The sequence below is a fragment of the Carica papaya genome, chromosome 7 (genome assembly GCF_054855325.1).
Source record: "Carica papaya isolate Zhongbai chromosome 7, ASM5485532v1, whole genome shotgun sequence".
NCBI classification, from domain to species: domain Eukaryota; kingdom Viridiplantae; phylum Streptophyta; class Magnoliopsida; order Brassicales; family Caricaceae; genus Carica; species Carica papaya.
In genome coordinates, this window is record NC_142315.1 from 5,475,820 (window position 1) to 5,495,652 (window position 19,833).

The 19,833-nt window shown below is 33.4% G+C and overlaps 1 protein-coding gene across 5 annotated transcripts; it reads left to right on the plus strand.

Moving 5' to 3' along the window:
- Window positions 1–14,836: 14,836 nt before the first annotated feature.
- LOG8 (Putative lysine decarboxylase family protein) lies at window positions 14,837–18,548 on the plus strand. 5 transcript variants are annotated; one of them, XM_022052132.2, is made up of 8 exons: window positions 14,837–15,009; window positions 15,296–15,418; window positions 15,912–16,009; window positions 16,136–16,166; window positions 16,568–16,667; window positions 17,152–17,222; window positions 17,329–17,472; window positions 18,089–18,548. In XM_022052132.2, the coding sequence occupies exons 2-8, from the start codon at window positions 15,305–15,307 to the stop codon at window positions 18,164–18,166; spliced, it is 636 nt and encodes a 211-aa protein (XP_021907824.1). In that variant the 5' UTR covers window positions 14,837–15,009; window positions 15,296–15,304; the 3' UTR covers window positions 18,167–18,548. The 5 variants fall into 5 exon arrangements, with proteins under 5 accessions (XP_021907824.1, XP_021907825.1, XP_021907823.1 ...); XM_022052131.2 differs by lacking the exon at window positions 14,837–15,009 and adding an exon at window positions 15,016–15,168; XM_022052133.2 differs by lacking the exon at window positions 15,296–15,418 and having other exon boundaries at window positions 14,845–15,009.
- The last annotated feature ends 1,285 nt before the right edge of the window (window positions 18,549–19,833 follow it).

The following is a 19,833-nucleotide window of genomic DNA, read 5'->3' on the forward strand; positions in this document are numbered from 1 at the left end:
AAAAAATTAAAATTAAAATTAATTATTTTGATGCTTAAATTCTTTCATTTTTTTTAAATAAAAATGAAAATTATTGTTTCAATTATGAAAAAATAAAAATAAATATTTTTAATTAATATAAATTAATTATTTTAATTTAAGTCAAAACCTTAAATTGTTTCATTTTTTAAAATCTTTTAATCAAAACAAAAAAAAAAACTGATAAAGTACTCAACACTTAATTATATAGTAAAGTTTATGATGCTTTACACATATGTATATAATATATATATATATATAGTTGTTCATGTAACATTAACACTCTTTTTGATAGTGGTGAATGATAAAATTTTAATGTACGATAGTTTATGAGTGTAAAAAAATCATATTTGTTTCAACTTTCAATGGTATCAAACGATATTTGATTGACAAATTTGAGATGAATTTTAAAATCATCGAATCGGTTGTATGTGATTGATAGATTACTTTTTTTTTCCTTTATACTCTTATATAATATACTTAAATTTATTTTTATTTTTATAAATTATTATTTATTTTATTAAATATAAAATTTTAATTTAATTATATGTAATAATTATTTATTTAAATATAAATATAATTATACTAATAAATAATTTATTTTTTTTATTATATATAATTTATTATTACATATAATAGGTATAAGTAAATTAGTAATTTTATTGAAAATACGATCATATTATCCTATCATCAAAATAAAAATATATCATTAACATACATTAATATACAATCATCCAAATATAAATTTTTTTTGTTATTTACATCTTGTGTTATTGTTACATATTAATTAACTATCATTAAAATTTATCCAAACATAGTATAAACGTCTACTCTAGTATATGTATTTTTTCGTATCACCTACATTGTTTTATATTCTTTTTTAAATTAATTGTCGCTTTTGATCCCATTATTTAGGATTTATTTTTTTAAAGATAGATATTTGTTAAATAATTATACGACAGACAAATAATTTTCAGAAATTTTATTATTATATTTTTATCATTAAAATTCTGTGAACAACATATGTGTATGTATATATATATATATATATTCTCTAGATGGTAAAACGAGCATGAAATAGAGCATTGAATTATTGAACCTCCAAATTGAGACTTGTGGATAATTTTATTAATAATTTAAAAATTAAATTTAGTAAATACCCCCAAAACTACTAATATTTTTATCTTATAAATGAATTTTTTTTTTTTTTTGCTCCATTTTGTTCGAATCAAATGAAGCAGGGCATGGGGCGAAGTGATGCCTATTTTCTCAGGTAGAATTCCAGGCCGTTCGTTCTCCGTTTCAGGCGGAGTTGTTGGGATGCCGCAAGGCCTATACAACACATGCAAGATCCAGGCACTGTAGAGGTCGATGCCCAACTAGTCCAATACTGCCGAGAGAGGATGGCCGATCGGAGCTGGGCTTTGTGGTGGATGACTGTAGATAGATGCTGGATCGACCAAGGAATGTTTTCATCTGCATGCTTTATACCCCCAATTTTCACGTATGGGATTTTATTTAATTTATCTGATTTGAAATGAAATGTCGTCCATTTTCCAAAATAAAAGTTGTACTTTTATAAAAACATGTTTTATTAAAATAAACACTCAAAGAAATATGAACTGGATGTGTGAATGCTAATGAACTAATGGGTATAGGCCCATGAAATTATATACAACGACTCCATGCACATTCCACAAAATAATTCCCTTCTACTTGATTAAAACCGTACGAAATACCTAAGAAGAAAAAGAACAGTTTCGCAGATTGTGTTTGCGAAGAGAACAACTAAGAAAATTTGCAAAGAGAAAAAGCATGACAAGGGTGAGAATGTACATTCAGACCAGAGAATGGATCTCACCAGGCATAGCCACGGAGGAAATGTCAGTTTGATATTCCATTATACAAATAAACAAAACTACCTTACATATGCACATACATCCACGCACACACATATATATATATATATATATATACGTGTCTCATGAAATCTCGTCTGCAGGTTTTTGCCTGTTATCATCTCTGTCTTGGGTGGTAGCAGGAATAGCAGTTTGATCAATGATAGAGGTATTTCTAGACAAAGAATATGAAGCAGAAGATTTAGGGTGATAAGTAGTTATTCTTTTACCCTTTCCGTCATAAAGAACTGCATCGTCTTCATCTGCAGGTACTCTACATTTCTCTCCTAATATAATCGGCCTTATCAAAATCGAATCCTCTGCTTTCAACTTTCCTTTCTTTCTCTGAAACTGATCCTGAACTTTCCCCATCGACATTGTTCTCGGAACTTTCACGCTCAAAGACGAGCTAAGTTTTCTGGTCGACGATGAAAAGTTATTGCAGGAATTTGTTTCTCTTAATGTCTTCAATGCCGGCGGCAACGGCAACGTCGTCGTTTGATCTTTCGTTTCTTCCGATCTGTTTTTCGTGATACTCTCGTTTGCTTCTTCTGGTCCAGATCGAGCTTCGAGCTGCGGAGGAGGAGGAGGAGGAAGGATGGAGGGGTTCTCCGGAGGTGCAGGAAAGTTGAGGGGAGAATCGAGTGGTTTAATGGAAGGAGGAGAAGATGGATTGGAGGATTTCTTACGATAACCACATAAACCGGTGAGGATGGCGATGGCGGCAGCCATGGCAGCGGCTAATAGAGAAAATGGTAAAGGAATTGCAGGGTGTATTATTAATGGATTGTCTGTTAAAGGAATTGTTCTTGCCATTTTTGTTATTGTTTCGTACGAGTGCTGGTGGTTGATCTGGAAAACTGAATTTGACAGAACCCGGAACCGATTGCTTGAATTCAGGATTTGCAGAGGTGAGAACAGCTAGGGGTTCTTCTTTTTTCTGTTTTTTTTTTTTTTGTCTCTTTTCCGTTGAATTCCGAATTTAGTAATATTTCTTTAAATGGCAGTTACCATGTTAGTTAACCATGCACAAATTTAGTAATATTCCAAATTTAGTAATATTTTAATATAATTAATTAATTAATAGTATAAAAAATTTTGAAGATAACATATGAGCCACGCGAGTTTAAACTTTCATGTAGAGCTATAAAAATAACCACTATCTTTTAGTAAGGATAATCGGTTCATGCAAATCGATTTAATTCAATAAATATTTAGTTAGAGATAATATTTTGTACGTAAGCTTGTTTAATTTAATTTATTAGAACCTAATCCCATATTATTTTTCTATTAAAATGTGAATTTGAGTCCGAGTTAAGTCCAAGTTAGTTGAATTCGAAGTTACCCTTTTAATATTTGTATAAAAAAAATTATATTTTAATTATTTATTTATTTTTTGATATATTTATTTTATTTTATTTTAATTAAAAAAATAAGATATTTGTCAAAATTTAATTTGATTAAATATCAATAATGAAATTATAGGAATGGTTGACATTGTAACAACATATTAACTACATATAAATCTATTAGTAGATAAAAAATTTGTGTTAATAACAAGTTAAACCAATCTCAACAAAAAGTATGCAACAGTACAAAAAGTTATTGGTAGTTCTATAAAAACTAATATCTTATTGCTTCAAAAAATAAAGAAAAATTTATAAATAATATACTATTATTCTGTAAATATAAAAGAGCTTATTGAATTTATAACATTTGTCGAAATAGATATTATATAAAATTCGTAATAAGAAGAGTATTAAATATATGTGTATTATAAAAATTGTATATATTTAAAAAATCAGCACCATTTTTTTAAGTTTAACATTTATGTAATTGAAAGAAATTCAATAAAACAACATAATTTAGTGGGTCAAATACCTTTAAAGTCTAACTCATTCATCTACTATGTGAACATTTTATTATTTAAATTTATATATATATATATATATATGTTTGTTATCAACTCACAATTTGATATTTGCAAAGTATATGTTATAATTTATTAAACCCAAAACAAAATCAATTTAATTCTCAATCCCAAACTCTTATTTCGGCCACATTGAAGATTGTACAGCCCACATCAAATTACCCATTTGTAATCCATTCGGCCCAGCCATGCTCTGAAAACGACGTCGTTTTGTTAATGTTAACACGACACCGTTTAAGAGGACGTAAGCTAGGGTCTCTTCGCTTCTAGAAAGCTTGAGAGAGAGGCTTGAGCCGCCAGCGGCGGCTATGGAAGAGCACGCTCGTCCTTTCATTTCATTTTCTTTTTGTTTTTTTTTTCTTTCAAGAATTTGTTTTCTATTTTATTTTGTAATATAGTCTTTTGGAATTTTGCCAGTGATTACGAAATGATTAAAAAAAAAAAAACATGGGTTGGAAAAAATGGTTAGGGATTTTGCTTGAATTAATTTCAACTTATATTAGGTAGATTTCTATTTCTTGATTTGGGTGTGATTAGAATTTGAATTTGAAAAAAATTCATATGATCCGTCTCAAATTTTACGTGTTTAGTTATTTTAAGTAAATTAGATTTTTCTTTTTTGAGTTTGAATGTTTTCATTATGATAAATCAAAATGATTTAGAGATGGTATTTTAATAGAATTTAGATCGTGGTGGTTAAATAATTTTAAATTATTTATATTTTGAAATAATTATTTAAAAATAAATAAATACTTAATACGTTGGATCTTATTATGAATATTATTTTAATAATGTCGTCGTTTAAATAATTTTATAAAATTTATTATTTTTTTGGGATCTTATCAAATACAAAAAAAAAAAAAAAATAAGACAGTTGAATACTTGAAACACTAATTTTGAAATGAAAGATAATAGAAAATAATTTACTTGATTTACAAATTGAAGATTTAGTATATTGAATTGATATTTATTAATCTCTCTCTCTCTCTCTATATATATATATATATAAGATTTTAGAATGATTTTACATAAATTAAACGCATCCCTTAAGTATTTTAAAGATCATTTTCAATTTTATACAATTAATAAGGAATCACTTGATGATGGAGTACTCTATTTTATTGAAATAGAAACATTAATATAGTTTATTAATATTATTGAATATGATATAATATTTTTTTTGTAAATTTGTTAGTAAGATATAGTTTTTCTTCTACAAAAAGGTATTTACATGAGGTTACACATATTTTTATTTTTAAAAATTAATAAATAATGACTTATATAGATCAAAAGAATGAGTAATTCAAATAGAGTTATACCACAAAGAAGCTATTTATTCATATATGGTGGTACAAATATCATTATAATTTATGAAATAAATAATAATTATTACTTATTAAAATTACATGAAGTAAAACGAGAATATTTATGGTTAAAATTAATGATTCAATGTATTCGGGGTTGTATGTAATCTACCTTTAAAAAATATTTTACAAAAATAATGTTACATATATAACTCAACTGCCAGGAGAACACATTAACCATATAGAATAAAAGATATTTCGCTAAAGTTTTTTTTCATGAATAATTTTCATAAGAGAGATAATATTGAAGATAACCCGAGCCCGAGATCAATTTCAACATTTTAAATATATAAAAAATTTATTTTTAAATTAATTTATTTTAATTTTTATTGAATTTATGAAAAAAAAATAGATTATGGATAAAATTGAAGACAATTCTTAGAAAAATAAGTGAAAATTTAAGTTCAGATGATATTTTTGAAAGAAAAATTAGAAACTGGGAGTCAGAGTGAGTGTAAATAAGAAAAATTTTGCTACGTAGGACTGCTCAGTCAGCAACCCCGACGAACCAGAGCATGCCACGTGGCAAGGCGTGCCGATATCAATGCCACGCAGGTGATCCGAGTGCTTTGCGATCGAACGAAAGATTGATCCCTCGCGCGTGGATGACCCCGATTTGTTCATCCTTTAAACGTGATCGGATGGTCGAGATCAAATTGTGATGAACTGTTCGGATTTATTTTTTATTTAAACGCGATCGGACGATTGAGATTAAATGTGATGAACGGTCTAAATTAACGCGAGATAGATATAAATATTTCATATTACACTGAACTCAAACCCTAACTACTAGCTTCCCGCTAAAGAAGAAGAACCAGTCGCCGGAGAAGAGAGCCGACCGCCGACTACCGCCACACCGAAGCCATCTTCGACTGCCAAAAAAGATAAAAATTCTCCTACCAACTCGAAATTCGATTCTTAGCACCCCTATGGCCATATCGAAGCAAAACAAATAACTAGTGAGTTAGAAACTGCAGGTAAAGCTCGGTGACGCTACCGCGGGAAAAACCCACAACCTCCTCTGATGAGCCCTTTTCCGTTTTTCGTTTTCTGTTTCGTGCAATTTTTTCACTGTTGTGTTCACCATTCTGGTTTTTACAGGTTGACCAAAGAAAAACTCTCAACTGCGAAGGTGAGCCGGCAGAGCCGCCGCACTCGAAAAATTCCACCATTGGTAGGTTTTCGTTTTCTAATTTTTTCGACTAATCGAGTCTCATAACATATTTTTTTCCCAGAAAAATGTGTAAAACTGTTCGAAATCGGCCAAAACTAGCAAAAAACAGTTAGGCCGAAGCAAACCGTCGCTACAGGCAGTGGTGTCGTCGTGCCGGAACTCCACAATTGGCTGAAAAGGATTTTTTACACCAATTTTTGATTCCTAGAGTATTTTTAGGTACGTGACAAGTGTTTTGGACTATGCAAGGATAATTCAGGAAACCCAGGGATCGCCAGTAGGTACAGTAGAAAATTTAATAGTTCGGGCACCGATTCGGATAAAGATCTTTCACTATTTTCTCCGTTACGATAAACCGAGGCTTAATAATTTATAATTGAATGTTTTTATGAAAAATTAGAGAAACTTAAAAATAATTACAAGTCACTAGTGGAGTCAGAACCGATTAGTTCACGCTCATTTTGATTTTCTGTTCATTTTTCTGTATTACCTATATCTGTTTACTTTATATTGTGCATAACTAAATTGATTATTTTTAGGGTCTCTTTGGTTATTTTGTTATTTGTTTCCCTTGCATTGCCTACCAGTATCTCGGTTATTGGCTATTTGAATGTGTTAAGCTATATTATTATTTAAACGAACGGTCAATATAAAATGAGATATGATTATTACATGGTTGATTGTTATGCTGATGGAAATCTGTATAGGAAAGAATTAATGGGTACTCGAGAAAGGGCAGATAGGCTCGAAATACCGTGAACGTTATCTCAGTCAGACGAGGCTGTAAAGTCCCTTACCAGTAAGGTTTGTGAGATATGGTTCACCTTCATACTGGACAGGGTATCGAGGTAGTGAAATCTTTGGCACCCATTACCGAACGGGGTATGGAGGCGACCGATTAATTGCTTAATTGAATATTAGGTTCACGAGTAGGAGGACATCCCTATGAACCCCCAAGGGTACCAGTAAATAGGTAAAAATGTAAAATGATCATTTTTTTTATCATATTATATGTGATAAATAATAGGGCATGAGTATAAGTTTTCATAAGTTATTATTGGAAAAAGACTTGTTACACAATATAGAATAAATGACTTTTTTATAGTAAATGAATTTACATAAAATTAAGAGTTTCATTGGTTGTTTTTCTGATTTTTACCAATTTTTAATTTTCCATATCTGTGATTAGTGTGATATTCTTACTGAGTTAGTCTAACTTACCCATTTATTAATTATTTCAAATCAAGAGGAGTGAAATCTAAATTTTGATCAATGAAGGGGTTGCGAATAATTCACCACTCGGACTCCCTTCAAGAACTAGTGAAGGTTGTTTTAGAATTGGTTAGTTATTTGTCTTTCATTTATTTCTTTGATTTTCGTTTATTCTTTTAAAAGAGACATTTTCGTATCCTTATTGGGCATTCTAAAGTAGTGTGTAAAGAATATAAATCCCAACACTATTATACGCTTCCGTATTTAATTTATAACTTTATTTCTATTTAAGTTTCGGGCCTTTATAGTTGGTATCAGAGCCGCGTTTCTCATAACTATTCCTTACATAAAGACTTAAAAATACCAAATACGAACTATCGTCTAACCCTTCATTGTGAAAAATAAGTACAAAGACACGAGGAGATGAGGTCTCTTACTGAACAGGGTAGCGCAAGACAGGTCACTTCGAGAGGATGTCGATTAGCTTTTCGAGATTTTAGAGAGACTCATATCTTCCCAGTAGGAGAGAGAAGAGATGAGGGAACTGTCTGAACCTCTACCACTTCCACAATATGAGCCACCCCTACAACGAGAGGATCTAATGCCACCTCGATGCGACCCTGCTCCTCTATCATATCATCTGACACTGTCACAATACAATTCGGAGCCCCCAACCGTATCATTAGGCACCGTTGCAGGGCCACTCAGTCCCTCCTTAGCAACATCTAGCCCCTCTTCCATATGACTCGATTTCAACCATGATGGACCTAATAGAGATTAACATGGGGGACCCTGGTGTATTTTTAAGAATGAACTGGTTAGCAGTGTATCACGCCACCGTGGATTGTTTTCACGATAACAATTATATTTAAGCTTCCTAACGAAGAGTCATTTATAAATTAATAAAATATTTAAACATTATTCTCTCATGGCAATTTTTCTATTACAAAGTGCTTTAACTCAGATGTTTTCTCTAATTAGGCAAATCTAAGAAAGAAATTTACATTCGAGAGATTTCGATAGTCCGAGACTTCCCGAATGTGTTTCTTGATGAACTACCCGGGCTGCTAGTGGATAGAGAAGTTGAATTCACTATAAATCTTTAGTCATGCATCCAACCTATCTCAGTTGCCCTTTACCACATGAGTCGTGTTGAGATGGATGAGCTGAAGAAATAAATTAATGAATTACAGGATAGTGGGTTCATCTGACATAGTGTGTTCCCTTGGAGTGTTGGAGTCACATTTGTAAGGAATGGGGATGAGATGTTAAGGTTATGTATTGACTACAGAGGACTGAACAGGGTCACGATTAAGAACAAGTACCCCCTCTCCAGGATCGATGACCTTTTTGATTAATTGCAGGGTACCGAGGTCTTCTCTAAAATAGGTCTGCATTCAAGTTACCATCAAGTAAAGATCAATGAAGAAGATAATCTCAAAACAGTTTTTTAAATCAGGTACAAACATTATGAGTTCTTGATCATGCCATTTGGACTAACCAACACCCCAACCATCTTTATGGATTTGATGAACAGAGTTTTCAGATAATTCTTAGAAAAGTTCGTCATTATATTTATCGATGATATTCTGTTCTATTCAAAAAGTAGAGAGGAACATACTTACCATCTGACTCAGGTTTTGTAGGTTCTCAGATAAAAAAAGTTGTATGCAAAGTTGAGTAAATTTAGGTTCTGCCTCGAGTAGACTACCTTCATAAAGCACATCATATCAAGGGATGGAGTATTAGTGAACCCCGAAAAAGTTGAGGCAGTGCTTGATTGGGAGAAATTGACATCGGTTAAGAAGATTTGTAGCTTTCTGGGAATGACAGGTTATTGCTGCAGGTTTGTAGAAGGATTTTCTAACCTAACTACTCATTTGACTCGGCTCACAAAGAAGAACGTCTAGTTTGAGTGGAACAAGAACTATGAAAGGAGGTTTTCAGAACTAAAAAAGCGGTTGATTACCGCACCCGTGTTGACTTTGCCGAATGGTACAGGTCGATATACAGTTTATAGTAATGTCTCCTACTTGGGGTTGGGGTATGTTATGATGCAGTATGGGAAGGTCATACCCCATGAGTTTAGACCATTGATGAGTCATAAGAAAAACTATCTCACCTATAACTTAGAACTTGCTGCGATTATCCACGCCTTGAAGACTTTACGCCATTGCTTGTATGAGGAAACTTTTTAGATCTATACCAACCATAAGAGCTTGAAACACATATTCACTCAAAGATCTCAACTTACGTTAGAGACGATGGATAGAACTCCTCAAGGACTACAATTGCAATATTTTGTATCATCAGAGCGAGGGCAATGTACTAGTCGATGCACTCAATAGAAAAAATATAGGTATGTTAGCTCACCTAATGGTTTCAGAATGTATGATAATAGGTATCGCACAACAAATACGATTTTAAGACCTGAATAGAGTTACATGTTTGGCTCACCTGACTGTTCAACCAGAGTTAGTCTAGAGAATACAAGAAGTTCAATCCGCCGATTCTACCCGAGTAACTCTTAAGAAAGATGTAAAATAGGGAGTAAATTTAGAATTTCGAGTCTCTGCTGATGGGTTACTCAGATTTTAGGACATGGTATTTGTTCCGTGTGACAGTAAACTGAAAATGGACATCATGATAGAGGCTCATAGCTCACAGTTTGCCATGCATCCCGGAAGTGTTAAAATTTATCAAAGTACGTGACTCCCATTTTGGTAGAACATAATGAAAAAGGAGGTAGTCGACTTTATTTTCAAGTATCTAGTGTGTCAGCAGGTTAAGATAGAGCATCAGCACCTAAGCGGCCTACTTCAGCCATTACCGAGTTTGGAGTGAAAGTGGAAACATATCACAATAAATTTCGTGACAGGATTGCCTAAGGCACACTCGAGACATGATGTTATTTGGGTAATTATTGACCAGCTTACAAAGTCTTCTCACTTTTTGGCCATCAAGATGACTGACCCATTGGATAAACTTGCAAGAATGTATATCTGGGAGATATTTAGGTTACATGGAGTGTCAGTGACAATAGTATTCGACAGGGACCTCAGGTTCATTTCTTGATTTGGTCTAATTTCAGCAAGTCATGGGAACGAAACTGTTTCTTAGTACCGCATTCCACCCTTAGACTAATGGACAATCAGAAAGGACAATTCGCACACTGGAGGATATGCTCTGAGCTTGTGTTCTTAATTTTATGGGCCATTGGGATGATCATTTATCCTTAATAGAGTTCGCATACAATAATAGCTACCAAGAAAGTATCGCCATGGCTCTGTACGAGGCGTTATATGGCTGTTTATGCAGATCGCCGATCTGTTGGGAGGATGTGAGTGATAGAAAATTATTTAGTCCAGATCTTGTGGAGGAGACTACAACCAAAATAGTTAAGATCAGGAAGAACATCCAGATGGCTCAGAGCATGTAGAAGAATTATGCAGACACCCGAATGATGGATTTAGAGTTTGAGAAATGTGATCGAGTGTTCCTCAAGGTCATCCCTTTCAAGGGAATCAGTAGTTTTGGCAAGAGGGAGAAACTAAATTTTCGGTTTATTAGGTCATTTGAGATCTTAGACATAATTGATACTGTCGCCTACAGACTGACACTACATCCAGAACTATCCAGAGTCCATAATGTGTTTCATGTGTCATGCTAAGTAAGTATAACTCAGACTCCTCTTACATATTGGCCCACGAGCCCCTTTTACTCTAGGAGGATTTGTCATATGAGGAGGTACTAGTGGGCATTGTAGACTAAAAGAGCATAGTATTCTGCAACCAGAAAATTCTCTTTATTAAGATCCTATGACAAAATCACACACATAGAGAGACCACATAAGAGCTAGAATCAGACTTCAGATTCTAGTATCCCCGATTATTTGATTGAGTGAGAGGGAGATAAATTCGATGGACCAAATTTCTTTTAAGGGGAGAGAGTTGTAATACTCGAGCCTGGAATTTGGCTCAGGATTAATTTCAACATTTTAAATATGTAAAAAATTTATTTTTAAATTAATTTATTTTAATTTTTGTTGAATTTATGGAAAAAAATATGTTATGGATGAAATTGAAAATAATTTTAGAAAAAAAGGATGAAAATTTGGGTTTGTGTGGTGTTTTTGAAAGAAAAATCAGAAACTGAGGGTTAGAGTGCAAATAAAAAAAATTTTGCCATGTAGGACTGTCCAGTCAGCAACCTCGACGAACCAAAGTACACCACGTGGCAAGTCGCGCTGATATCAGTGCCACGCGGGATGTCATGTGGGCAATCCGTGTGCCCCACGATCTAATAGCCCAGGATCAATCTCGCGCACGTGGACGACCTGAATTTGTTCTTCTTTTAAACGTGATCGGATGGTCAATATCAAATCGCGATAAACGGTTCAGATTTATTTCATCTTTAAACGCGATTAGACGGTCGATATCAAATGTGATGAAGGGTACAAATTAACGTGAGATGGGTATAAATATTTTGCATCACACTGAACCCAAACCATAGCCGCCAGCCTCCTACCGGAGAAGAAGAACTAGTTGCCAAAAAAAGGAGTCGACTGTCGCGGCACCGAAGCTACCTCCGACCGCTAAAAAATGTAAATATTCTCCTACCCCCTCAAAATTCGATTTCAAGTACCCCTATGGCCATATTAGAGCAAAATGAATGACAGGTGAGCTAGAAACCATGGGCAAAGCTCGACGACGGTGCTATGGGCAAAGCTCGGCGACGGTGCCATGGGCAAAACTCGCAACCTCCTCCGATGAGCCCCTTCCCATTTTCTGTTTCGTAGGATTTTTTTATCGTTGTGTTCACCGTTCTATTTTTTACAGGTTTACCAAAAAAAACTCCAAGCTGCGAAGGTAAGCCAGCGAAGTCGCCACACCCAAAAAATCCTATCGCCTGTAGGTTATCGTTTTCTGATTTTTTCGGCCAACCGAGGCCCTTAATGTATTTTTTACAGAAATATGTATAAAGCCGGCTGAAACTAGCTCAAGTTGAGGCAAACCACCACGCGGCCGGTGGTGTCCTTGCCGGAGCACTACGCTGTCGCTGTGTCGGAATGCCAAAATTGGTTGGAAAGGATTTTTTACACTTATTTTTTATTCCTAGGGTATTTTTAGGTACATGACTAGTGTTTTGGATTTCGCATGGATAATTCAAGAAACCCGAGAACCGTCAATAGGTGCAGTAGAAAATTCAGTATTTTGGACACCGATTCGAGTAAGGATCCCTCACTCTTTTCTCTGTTACGGTAAATTAAGGCTTAATAATTAATAATTGTATATTTTTGTGAAAAACTAGAGAACTTAAAAATAATTATAGGTCAGTAGTGGAGACGGAACCGGTTGGTTCACGGTCGTCTCGATTTCCTGTTCATTTTTATGTATTACCTATATCTATTTACTATTATACTGTGCGTAATTCAATTGATAGTTTTTAGGGTCTCTTTAGTTATTTTGTTATCTGTTTCCCCTGCATTGTGTGTAAGTATTCCGGTCATTGGTTATTTGGCTGTGTTAAACTATATTGTTATTTAAATGAACGGTGAGTATAAAATGAGATATGATTATTTAATGGTTGATTGTTATGCTAATGAAAATCTATATATGAAAGACTTACTGGGTACCCAAGAAAGGGTGGACGAGCCCGGTACATAGGGAATCCTACCGTGAACGTTACTTCGATCGGATTGGGATGAAAATACCCTTACCAGTAAGGTTTGGGAGATATGGTTTACTTTCATATCGGACAGGGTATCGAGATGGTAGAATATTTGGCGTTCATTACCGAACGGGGTATGAGGACAGTCGGTTAATTGTTTAATTGGATATTGAGTTCACGAGTAGGAAGACATCTCGATGTACCCCCAGGGGTACCGGTAATTGGGTAGAAATATAAAATGATCGTTTCTTGTCATCTTATATATGATAAATAAGAGGACATGAATATGAGTTTTTATAAGTTATTGTTGGAGAAAGACTTGTTACACAATATGGAATAAGTGATTTTCTTTATAGTAAATGAATTTACATGAAATTAAGGACTCTATTGTTTGTTTTTCTGATTTTTATCAATCTTCAATTTTCCGTATCTGTTATTAGCGTGATATTCTTACTAGGCTAGTGTAGCTCACTCATTCATTAACTATTTCATATCAAGAGTACAAAGATCTAGATCCTGATCAACAAGGAGGTTGTGAATAATTCACTACCTGAACTCCCTTTAAGAACTAGTGAAGGTTGTCCTATGATTACTTGGTTATTTGTTTTTCGTTTATTTCTTTGATATTCGTTTGTTCTTTTAGAAGAGACATTTTCATAATCCTATTGAGTATTCTAAAGTAGTATGTAAGGAATGTAAACCCTAACGTTATTATACGTTTCCGCATTTGATTTATGACTTTATTTTCATTTAAGTTATGAATCTTTGCATAAATAAATTCATATTAACATCTTATATATTTTAGAAATTAATATATTATATTTGAAATATTATGTATGAAATAACTAATATGATATTTTTTATTAGTTATTATTTTGTTTTCTTGACCAAATTTTGTCCTACTTGGTTTTTTTGGTAAATTTTTTAACAATGTAAGTTTTTTTTTTTTTTTTCCCCTAAGAAATTATAAATTTCTATTATGTTTCTTAAAAAGGTTTTATAAGGTACATTTTTTATATAATAGACATCTAATAATGAGTATTATGAACTTATAAATTCAATAATTTATAGATATCAATATAACTTTTCCTTCCATAAGCTTTTAGTTTTTAATTTATTTCATATTTAATTCATGATATTATATGATCATATGTATATAAGATGGTTTGAAGTATTATTGAATTTAAAGAAAAATATTCATCCATTATATTATGTTATTTTGTAATTACTTTTGAGTTTCATATCATATTTTATTTAAAATAAAAAAAAATATTTCTGAATGAATATCATACATATTATTTATATATATATAAATTAAATTATTTTAAGAAATAAATCATTAATCCATATTACATTTTTATGAGTATTTTTTAGCACCTTATTTTTTTATTATTTCAACGATTATTTCATACCCAGAATATGAATTAAAACAAAAAAGAAAAGATTTGTGACAGTGACAAAAGAATCATCCTGTTTCTTTTTCTCAGCCATTTTCTCTGCAAGGCATATTTTTTAATTCTTCTAGTCTCCTCCCACTTTCAGAAGATAATATAATATAAATATATATTAATTTGGCAAATTGTGTTTGACTTGGGAAAACAAATAATTTCGCTTTCTAATATATATATTATATTTACTCACATATATATTACATATAAAGAATATTAAATCCAAAAGCCGACAGAGAGACGTTGGATTAGAAAGGGAATGGAGCATGTGGGCTTCTCATGTTTGCTTCTTCTGGTATATAAGACCCTTTTATTTCTGCAATTTGTATTTCCTTTTATCATTCAATTTAAGATCGACCACAGTCTGGTTTTCTATTTCCGTCTCTTTTATTTATTGATTAATCTTCCAAAATTTTTGGAGTAGTATCCGCAAACTATATATTTTCTCTGCAAGGTTTGTTTCCTTTTTCTGCTCGTGTGTGTGTGTGTGCGCGCGCGTGTGTGTGTAGATATATAAATTTTGTGGTTTGTGTTTTGATTTTTCTTGCAATGGTCTGCGACTGAATATTGCAAAACGATAGAGATTTTGAATGGAAGAAGACAAGACTCGAATCAAGTTCAAGAGGGTTTGTGTGTTCTGTGGAAGCAACTCCGGCCACAGGGAAGTCTTCAGTGATGCTGCTCTTGAATTAGGCAATGAACTGGTTTGTTATGCTATCTGGGTCTGGTTCACTTTATGGTTCTTCTTCTATTGGGACTATGAATTTTGCTCACGATGTTTGTTTTTTGTCCTGAGATGGTTTCACTGTGGTGCCTGACCCTACGGAGCCTTGCTTATAGGATGATGTGATATATATATATATATGTGTGTGTGTTTGTGTGGGTATTTGTTTAAACAAGATTAGCTTCTTAAAGACTTTTTGAATGCATCATTGAGTTTTATGACTTGCATTTGTTCTCTTTGGTAATCCTACTGCTTATGGGTTTGGGGTGCTCATTCTCAAAACTCTGGCCATTCTTGTATATATTTATCAGCTTCAATTGGGTATTCTATTATAAAATTTGTTATAACCTATTTACTGAAATGGATCATCAATGTGCCTTGGCTTCTCCTCTTAATTAAAATGGTTGCTTCTGGTGAAATTTGTTCCTGCCTTTTTTTTTTTTTGTTTAACTTTTGTTTAGTTTGGATTGCAGGTGAAGAGGAAGATAGACTTGGTCTATGGTGGTGGAAGTGTTGGGTTGATGGGTTTGATATCCCAGAGAGTGTATGATGGCGGTTGTCATGTTCTTGGGTAAATTGCAAACTTTAAAGCTCATTACTTTTTTTTTTCTTTTTGCCTTTTTTCAATATCAGATAAGGCAAAGAAAATATTTCCTTGGCCATCTTCACTAAGTTAACGGCCACTTTTCACATTCAGGATTATTCCAAAAGCTCTCATGCCTCTTGAGGTATTTATGTTCTTAATATATGGAACTTCTATTTATTTATTGATTTGTTTTCTATTTCCTTAAAAGCTGAGGGTCTGTCAATTGAAGTCACTATTGCTTGAGATTTATGTGATTCTGACATGCATTCAAATTTTTCTGTTCTATTAAATGATCTAGTATTATTCTTAACGATGCAGCACAAATGCTTGATGTTGCAAATTGATATTAATAGGTACTGTATCATTTTATCAAAAAAAGAAACTTATCAGCATTCAAGTTTCTAACGGGATAAATTTGGAGAAAAAATATTCCCTGCCCTCTACAGTGTTAGTTCTAGCCTCAATGGTTGAAATGCCTGCATACTTGAGTTGCAAATTTGGTGGGTCAATAAGTTTTAGTAATAAGCATTTGAAACTTGACAGATATCTGGCCAGACTGTTGGAGAAGTAAGAACAGTATCAGACATGCATGAGCGTAAAGCTGAGATGGCCCGAGAGGCTGATGCCTTTATTGCTCTTCCTGGTAATGTTCTTTTTGTGTTGTTCTATTCAATTCCTATTCAATTCTTACTATTTCTTTTTATTTAATTATTCGGATATCCTGGAGGTAGGAATATGCTGTAGTTTTCATGTATGTATACGTTCCACCCGGAGCTTGAAATCCTTGAAGATAAGAGTTCCATTCTAAAAGATTGAGGCCTGGGATGGAATTGATTTATGTCTGAAACTTATGATGCACTTCTATATATCAGGTATATGATAGTAATTAAAAGAAAATAGATGATATTTAAGTGAGAATTGAAGCAAAAGAATTATTAAAATTTTGGTTAATAGCTAAAAGAAAAATAAGTCTTAAACAAATATATCTGTAAATGTGTGTTTGGTTGTGTTTTTTAAGGTCAACAGTCTTCTAAACCCCAATAAGTAACAGAAATAATCTCCATTATATGCTTAGCACCAGTTTTTGGCTTTACTTGGTTAACATTAACATGAGTTTGTTGTTTCAGGAGGATACGGAACCATGGAAGAGCTACTGGAGATGATAACCTGGTCCCAACTTGGAATTCATAAGAAAACAGTAAAGTTCATCAATCTGCTAGGAAAAATAGTTATTAAGCTTGTCCTTTGAAGGAGTAGGCCAGGCAATACATATTAAGTTCATAATTTTCTACTACCATTTACAGGTGGGTCTGCTAAATGTAGATGGCTACTACAATAATTTGCTTGCATTATTTGATAATGGTGTTGCAGAAGGTTTTATCAAGCCTGGTGCTCGGCATATAGTAGTCTCTGCTCCAACAGCCAGAGAACTTTTGGAAAAAATGGAGGTATAAACTGTAGCAACCTTTTCATTCACTATCCTAATTAATTTCAGGTTAGCTTGTTCCCGGGAAGAAAACATGATTTGAATAAGGGTAAATGCATGGTCCACCGCCAGTTGCAAGCTTAACTGTCACATGTGCTTCACTGACGTATTGTTTCTTGAAAAAATGTTGACTGAAGTAGGCTACTGTTAGAAAATTATCCAATAAAACTTGGCTGAATTACCATTAAAGAGACATAAATCTGCTTGTTAGATTTGTTACCAGATGAACATTAAAATAATTAATTTAGAGGGGAATTTTTATCATTTTTTCTTCTCAAATGAACGTTAAAGAAAAGGGGACTTCTTATGTCCATGCAATCATTTCATGTCTGGTGCTCTGGCATTTCATATTGTTGCAGCAAGAGAGCAATAATTGAACATAATTTTTGTTTTGCCGCTTCCTCTGAGATGCTCTTTTTGGCCTGATTGTGTATATACATTCCATGACAAGCTAATGGATGAGAGTTTCACTAGTGGCTGGGGGGCAAATATTTTTCATGCTTTGCATAAAGATGTTTTCATTGTGAGAAATGGAGTCTTGCATAAATGAAATCTAAACTTTCCCCCCCTTTTTGCAGCAATACACTCCTTTCCATGAACACGTTGCTCCTCATGAAAGCTGGCAGATGGAGCAACTTGGTAATTATCCAAGGTAACAAAAAGGCGCTCTGAAGGGTTTGTGGTATCTCTCCTCAATTGCCTCCTGATGTGATTCATCATTATTTGAGTTGGTGTACGATGGTCTATTTGGATGGGGCCCCTTAATGTCTATTACCATGTACTTTTTCATTGTTTGTGGTTTGAATTCTATTTTAGATGTTTACCCCGTAGTCCCAATTTAGGAGCAATTGCTCAGTCAGTCATAATAACTAGTTACAACATAATAAAGGGCAAAGATACTCTGAATTGCAAATATATGCCAAATGTTCTAATGTTCAGTGAGGTGGCCCCAAACTCCTTTGGAAAAAACTGGGTTAGTTGGGGGCAACTCGGATTTTTAGCAGAAGCTATAGAATCCCAAGCAAATGATTTGAATTATTTTGTTGAGATTTTGTAATTGATGTTTTGTTTTATTTTTACCTAGAACCCCCTATCACAACCAACATGTTAAATGATCCAAGGAAATAATTAGGATCTCTTTCAAGGACTGTCTTGAAAGAGTATACTGCCATGGACCTACCTCTTTCAAGCTTGCAAGAAAATAAGAGAAAAAGGTGAAGGAAGGTAGAAGGAGAACTTGGAAATTGCGGCTGCTTGGTTCTATATCTTGGTACTTAGTCCACCTTTACAGGGGAATGGAAGTATGCTCTTCAAAGAGCTTTTCCTCTCAGCAATTATTCTAAAGTTAGTTTCAGAAGCTTACTTTATGCAGAACTGTATTTGTAAAAGGTTGCAGATGATAGTTTAGTTTCAGAAGCTTACTTCATTCATGCTATAAAAGAGAAAATATAGGCTTCCTCCTCTTTTTCATTTCAAATCAAAATACGTTCTTGACCAGCTAAGAGTAGGAGTGTCCCAACTGAACCATCTTGCCTGTAGGACAACCCTTGGAAGAAAGAAAATCAAGTTATTGCTGCCAAAAAAATAATGTTACAGAGGAATAGGACCTATATTCTTTTATTCAGAGGTTAGCATCTCCTTGTCTCTAATCTTCTGAATCAGACTGATCTGTCATTTTTGCATATGCGTAACTTTCTTGGGTAAGCTTTGGCCTTATTTGAAGGTGCCAACTGCAACTCACATGGAACTTTAGAGGGATAAGGTATTGAGGGGTCCTAATGCCTGTGGGGATGTTAATCATTGCCATGGCATGTCACCCATCAACTAACTAGTAATATTTTATGCAGTATATAGCATAAAAAATGAGAGTATTGTTGATGGAGGATGTTGCTTGTGAAATATAAATGATCGTATAATAGATAGTTATTGCACTTGTTTCCTTGACAATGGTTTTCAGCTCTTGAACTTCCATAACATCATTTACTTTAAAATGAAAAATAAATATTTAGAATTTTGTTTATATGATGAAACTTTGCTGCTGCTACTGCAGCAGGAGTGGTTCGTGTTGAAAATCATGGGATCCTCCTTTTTTCTTTTCTTTCTCATTTCATAAGAGGTTTTCTCTTTATTCTGCAAGCTCCTGGTAACACTTCCAGACACATTTTTATTAATCCAACTAAAATTTTCCATCGCACTGAGAAAGGCTTGTTTTTTAAGAGCTTTCACCTGGTTAGCGTTTTCCACTCTGTATACTTAATTCTTGAACAGGACTTTTTCATCTCATTAATGTAAGTCCTGCAATAGTAAATTTTAGATTTGAATG